The following is a 7,249-nucleotide window of genomic DNA, read 5'->3' as shown; positions in this document are numbered from 1 at the left end:
GTGGCATTGGGTCTTGCATTGTGTTGTCATGGTTACGCAATTTAATGAGCCAATGCGTCCTCCGTCGTGTTGCCATGGATACGCAATTAGTTCCAGACCCCCCACTCGTATCTGAATAGTTTATTTGACAGCTTATGCTGCTGCTTCTTTGCGCAATACGCCGTCTTCCATTGTATTCCAGCTATTTTCTGATCTGTGAGTTTATTATCACTTGCAGATATGGCCCTGGACTGGTAATCTACTGGTTCGGTTTCATCGATGAATTAGACACTGCGGCGACAAGAGAGTCCGGAATACTCATACAGGTGCGTCTAACTATGCCGAAAGGGACTTTTTAGGGTGTTCTAGAGCCATAAATATATATATATATATATATATATATATATATAATATATATATANTATATATATATGTATGTACATGTCCAAATATGTATGTGTGTATTATATATATATGTATACGTAATATATATATAGTATATATTTATATATGTATATATATATATGTATGTATGTATGTATGTATGTATATGTCCATATATGTATGTGTGTATTATATATAAATATGTATATGTATATATATATGTGTGTGTGTGTGTTTGTGCGTGTGTGTGTGTGTGTGTGTGTGTATGCGTGCGGGAGAGAGAGAGAGAGTGTGTGTGTGTATGCGTGCGGGAGAGAGAGAGAGAGTGTGTGTGTGTGTATGCGTACGCGCGTATGTTTAAGTTTAAGTGTACATACTATTTCTATGAGCGATACGAGACACCCGAACATGTGTTGTGGTACCCTACTTTCATATCATACACAGACCTAAGTTTGATAGTGAATCACTATTTACACGGTTTACCTGAATTGCTCATACATACAAATGCGTCACTGACGAGTTTGCTAGCACCGACTTCTCGTGTGTATGTAGAACTAACCTGGCCGCATGCTCCTACTTGCTGTCTGTTGTAAGCAGTTGAACACGTATTATCTACTTACAAATAGGCCCTCTAATAGGCCTCCTTGTCGATTAATGTGTGTCTCATTGGTGTATGACCAGCCAGGCAACCCTATTAAAACTCAGGAACCCCCTTACTGATTCCATTATCTGTCTTATTTTTCACGACGTTTTTCTTAACTACCTACCCTGAGCAGGACAAATTCCCGGAAAGCATCACCCAGCTGGCCAGCTAGTAAGGGCCTTGTCCTGTCCTGTCCAACACAAACGGGACAGGTGCACCCAGGCCATTCTAGCATACGCTAAGGATATGTTCAACGAGGCAGTACTAAGTATTACACAGACCTCGGTATATAAAGTCACGACGCTGTGTTCCAGTGGATGCTTTGGCCCTCTGTTTACAGCTATACACCGCCATGAAAGATAATCTACTTGTTTTGACCATATACTAGTGCAAGTGTTGGCTATGCTAGCCACCCCCTATAACCGTCGATATTATATTTGTTTGCAATTCTGTTTGCTTCGATACGAATAATGCTTAAGGTCTAAACCCTCAGCTCTATGCTAGTACTTGGAATTGCCGGGTGCTACAGCACCAAATTGTATACCACGCACTTCCACCGAGATAATTAGAGAAATATCCACCATATATACATAGATATATATGTGTGTCTGTGTCTGTGTCTGTGTCTGTGTCTGTTCGGGTGGGGGTGCGTGTGTGTGTGTGTGTGTGAGAGAGAGCGAGAGTATATATATATAAATGTATATATATATATATATATATATATATATATATATGTGTGTGTGTGTGTGTGTGTGTGTATGTATATATATAGATATTATTTATTATATATTATACATATGTGATATATATATATATGTATATATATATATATATATATATATATATATATATATATATATATATATATATATATATATATATATATATATATATATATATATATATATATATATATATACCCTTAAAAATTCCATAAACAGCGTTGAAAAAAATGTGATTAATTAAAATAGAGATGAGTTATATATATCAAAAACAGTCTTTACTACTCTAGTCTTTGATACTTCTGTGAGTATATTGGTATATTGTAAATATGTCGACTATAGTTTAGCAATGTTCCTTGTTTGTAAATCAGCTGCAATTCTTAAAATCGAATGGAAGGTCGTCCCTACTGCTGATAAAATTTATAGCCCTTTATTATTCGAAGCAAATTGCTCTTTTTAACTCCTGGATCGGACGAATATTGAGTCATGAGTGTTCTATAGTCTGCCAAAGTGAGGGCACACTGAGGGTGGTGTTATTTAAATGTTTGTTTTTAAACAAATGTACAGTGTTCGACTATGCACTCCCCGTTTGGGTCCCGCTGAGGGGACGCGTAGTTATGAATACATATCAAATTCGGCAATTCCCCTACCTTTTTTGTTTTCTTTTGAAATGTGTAGATTTCTTCTGGATTCATACCCGAATTCGTTTCTGTTCATTGTCGTCGTCGGAGTTGTCGATCGGCCGTTTAGGAGAAGTATCTGACTTTGATAGGACTCTCTCGATGCGATTGAAATCTTGTAGAGTTTCAATGACTATCTGTTTCAAACCATCATGGGCCTTTTCTGCAATCGTCACTAGACACTTCGACACAGCCGCTGCGATCTCATCCTTCTTACTTTCGTAGAAAGCCATTATATTCTCCTTCGTTTTTTGCATTCCTCTTTTGCCATCGACATATACGAGTCCATCACTCATTATGTTGCCAATCACGGCCCACGGCTTATATTCAAAGTCCCATTTTATGGCCCGTTGCAGATCTTTAATTTTAGTTAACACGGCATAAGGTGGACGCGTATGCAGCGCTTTACTGTCGAGGTCAGTCAAGAACAATTTTAGCAACCTGCTAGATCCATCAAATCCAGCCAGCATCTCTGTATGTAGATCAATGTATAATCTCTGTTTTTCTCCATTGCAATAGATATATCTTTCTCCACGACCTCTTTGTTGCAATATAGATTTCAAACCACGATGGTTAGATTTGAAAGCATCCAACTGTTGTTTCAACAGAGTGCCTACTGTGTCTTTGGTTGTCTGCGCTGTTGCTCGTCGGCGAATATGTCTATCCCATTTACGCAAGTATCTTGGATTGCTTATTGCGTTTGTCTCTGCTTTGAAGCTTGCACAATCAAAGTTGAGCCACCCATTCGCCACTGCTGCAATCTCAATCAATAGTGAATCTCCGTACGATACTGCTAATGATTTTAGCATAGACTGCACTTCCGATATGTCAAAAATTGCGTATTGACTGGATTTTACAACAACCGGCAATTCATCTGAATCACAGCCTGAATGTTCGCGTATTGTCGCTGGTAGCTGCCGGAAGTTCTGTATTTTTTGCTTCGTGTGCAAAAAATAAAGTTTTTCGCGCTCCGCGAACTCGTAGTCCCCATCGAGAATCTCTCCGTTATCTTCGCCACCTTCACTTGCTTTGTTCTTGAATTCCTGTAAGTACTTACTCTCCAGTTTCTTTTTGAAAAAACTAAGGTCGATATCCACTTGGTTAGTCTTGCGAGTGCCGTCCCATCTAGTTCTGATAATAGTAATTTTTTCAAACCCAACATGGCTATCTATGAAATTCAAAGTGTTCCAAGGCCGCATACTGACTCTTGCTGTATCCCTACTCAATAGGAATAAAACATAGGGTCTGCGTTCTCTGAGGAATCGTCTAGACTTATTGTTTCTCAGGGGACTGATATCTCCCAGACCAGGGATATCTACTAGACTAATATTCCCTGGTAGCGTATCGGCCGAGTCGTCTGTGACTCGAACCGCTCTTGCCGTAATTTTGATTTCCAAAATGATGCTACTTTCTTCGTCAAGCTTACTGAGCGCACTACGAGCTGATTCAGGTGTAGTAAAGGGGCCCAAGACACGTCTTGTCCCAAATTTAGAAAACAACTCGTTAGGGTCATCCTTAGGATTATCCTCAAGAATCTCGACCAATTCTTCCCGTGATTTTCCCTTCGTGTCATATCCAAAAAAATTGACGGTCTCCAAGAAATCTTCCGCGTCGATTTCGCTATCTCTCCTGAGTAACTCGCGATCTTCTCCCCATTGTGAAGCGGTTAGATAGACTACTTCCACCTGCACCGTCCCTTCCTGCATAGCTGGATTTGACTCAAATCTGAGAACGTTCCTAGACACGGCGTCAGCATCATACTCCATAATTCGTCCGAAACGTAACCCAGTCAGCGCGTTGAAAAGGGTACTTTTACCAGCTCCTGTATCGCCTACAAGCGCCACCTCCAACTTCTCCCTAGATTTTGACAAATGCTCGGTGACGTCTTCTACGCCCGTCTCTTGGAACTCACTGTACGTCATTCTTTTGATGATATCAATATTATTACGAAGCGTAGAGAAGTCGATATCCGATTTGTGGTGAAAATACGCCGTCAACCGCTCATACAAACTGTTTTCTAGCTGAGACATTGCTGTTTTCGACATATCGACAGTTAAGGTCACCATAATCTTAAGACAACCTTTTTGTTCAAAGAGAGTATGTATAATAAAATTGTTGTTCAAAATAGTATGTTCCTTTTTAGGAGGCTTTTTTGCACAGGTGTCAAACACAGAGACGGAACACCAACAAGAAGATATTATAAAAATAAAAGAAGCTGTTCTGGATTAGTTTTATTTACGATTTGCCACCGTCTTTTATAGATATTTATCACCGATTCACCGAAAGCGTAGCTGTAGGCCTGTAGACTGTAGAGTTCCTATTTCTTTTATTGAACTTGAAATCTGTCTGGAACGCTTGTTCTCTATTTGTAGGCCCCCAAGAGGCCTTCGAGGGATCCTAAATGGAATTTTGTTCCAAAAAATAAGAGCATATGTGGGTCCGTTATTGACGGCTGAAAAGAAAAGTTTTTTTATAAAATAAGGCAGGGAGGGGGGGGGGCGTGGGTGAGTGTGTTTATGTGCGAGCGACTGAGCGTGTGTGACTGAACAACAGTACGTAAATATTTTTGTGTGTGTGTTGAGTGAAAGTGAGGGAAGTGTACATCAAGAAATCTTAGTATCTCACCCTCAGGCCTCAGCTCACCGCCTGTCCGCCTCACCCTGTGCGGAGATATTCACAGATTATTAGCTACCCTCTTAGAAGAATAGCTTTTGGACTCTGCGGCGCCCCAGCGTGTTTTATTATAAATTTTGTTTTGTGTGTATGTTTTTGTAAAACAAAAAACACGACAAAAATCTCTTCCCGTGTCTGACTGTCTGTGAGACATCTCCGAGACTCCGTTCGAGGCACTGTGACTGAGGCCTAAACGGCCTGAATCTGATGACCTGGGTTGGTAAATAGACGGCGCCGACATTTGGCAAACGACATGTCAATTGTCATACATGTCGCGGCGACATTTTGTAGGACATGTCGATCGAGACATGGTGTCGACAGGTCTGCCGGTGGCTGTATCGTAGCCTAATAAAATACACATGTCGAGACGACATGTCATACATGTCAGCTGATGACTCCGTCTCGAATCTCGATGTTTTTTTGTTTTGTTTTGTCTTCTTTGTTTTACAAAATAAAACAAAAAATTGTTGTTTCATCATTGTTCTTTTTAAATTTAGAAGGCTATGTCATCATGAATTCTTATTTTGTTAAAAATTTATTGTATAATTGAATGGACTCGAGAAGTTTAGAACTTGTGATTTTAAAATACTGATTTAAAATCACGGGGAGTCGGAGATATGTAGTAAATATTTTTTAAAATAGTAGTACAAGGTGTCCAAACTCCAAACTCCAAACTCCAATGATCCACGGTGACCCGTGGCATTCAACCATGTTCATATCCTTCTATTTTAAAAATTAAACGCATACAGTCATAAAGTCAAGTCTCAACTCTCAACTCTCAACTCACTGACTCAACATTCTACAAGGATTCAAGAGTGAACAAACAATTCTGAAAACAAAAAATTACATGTGCCGACTACTGACTGCTCAAGCGATTGCTCGCATATGATCTAAATGAGTAAATGAGTGAGGAAATCCGAAATGGACACGACTGTGCACTGTGCAGTGTACACTGTACAGTGTACACTCCCACTGACTGTATGTAAGTATGTGATTTTAGATTTAAGATTACATAATGTGATTTAACCCAAAGGTTACATAATCATACTCTAAATATATTTATTTATTATAAATATATATATTTTACTTTTTGTTTCGGGTTTTTGCTATGTTTTGTTTTCCACAATAAATAAAAATACATAGTCAAAAAGTCAAACTATCCACAAATCTGAAATCTGACATCTACAATAAATTTTTACAAAATAATTGCCTGAGATGCTGAGATTAACTCATAGAGAGATGCTGAATTGCCGAGGTTATGGCTCTTCTGTTTGGCTATTTACTCATGGCAACTGAGTCCTGGCGGCTTGTCCGCCCCTGGACCTGGGGCTGAGCTCGTAAACGACCTGTCTTTACCTATGGCGAGTTGGCGACGTATCGCGACTGTCGTTTACGTGTTTGTTCTAGTGACGTGTCGTTACATCGAGGTTGCAACATGTCATTTTTTCAATTCAAGACATGCAGCATGGACACCCTCTCTAGGTTAAGTACATAGTAAACGATAATGTCGTCTACTATGTACAGACTTGGCATAAAATTTGACGACACGTCGCGACTCGCGGTCGTTTATTTACAGTGCAAGTGTGCGACATGTCGCGACCTTATGCTACTTGCCAGCGTCTACTAGTAGTTAGCCTGGGGTGCATAACCAATCCTATGGCCTCAGGGCCTTTAGGCCTCATCAACTGAGGCCCTAAGGGCAAAAATTGGCACGTCAACGTAAAACGTACTACGTTTTCATACGTTATAGCAGTCTGGGTTTGTGCTCATACTACCGGAAAACGGGAAACCGGTTTCGAAACTAAGCGTTACCGTAGAACGTACTACGTTTTCAGCCTATTTAAGGCACGTACCTGAGGAGGCTCACTCTCGACTCTCGGGTCTCTACTCTCTTGAGTCTCTACTATGTAGCTCCTAGAGTAGAGAGTAGAGTGAGAGGAGCTGGAGAGGCCTGGACTCTACAACCGGGGCCCTGGACTGCTAAAGAATTGATAGGCATGTTCTATACTTTTTTAAAAACAAAAGATCAAATTAAAATAGGCCACAGCTAATTTCTTTTCCCATCATTCAGAGTCCCAGCTCCAACGAACCAAGCTCAGGCAGGCCGCTTTTCTCTCTCTCTCTAGTAGTATGTACATAGCCCCAGGCGGCTAGGCCACAGCAGTCCA

At 40.2% G+C, this 7,249-nt stretch overlaps 1 protein-coding gene across 1 annotated transcript; it reads right to left on the bottom strand.

The window, feature by feature from the left end:
* Window positions 1-2,032: 2,032 nt before the first annotated feature.
* SARC_03250 (hypothetical protein) lies at window positions 2,033-4,495 on the bottom strand. Its single transcript, XM_014302975.1, has one exon. It carries the CDS (start codon window positions 4,472-4,474, stop codon window positions 2,420-2,422), a length of 2,055 nt encoding a protein of 684 aa, XP_014158450.1. The 5' UTR covers window positions 4,475-4,495; the 3' UTR covers window positions 2,033-2,419.
* Between the last annotated feature and the right edge of the window lie 2,754 nt (window positions 4,496-7,249).

Source organism: Sphaeroforma arctica (assembly GCF_001186125.1).
Source record: "Sphaeroforma arctica JP610 unplaced genomic scaffold supercont1.161, whole genome shotgun sequence".
Lineage (NCBI taxonomy): Eukaryota > Ichthyosporea > Ichthyophonida > Sphaeroforma > Sphaeroforma arctica.
This window is presented reverse-complemented; position numbering and strand designations above follow the sequence as displayed.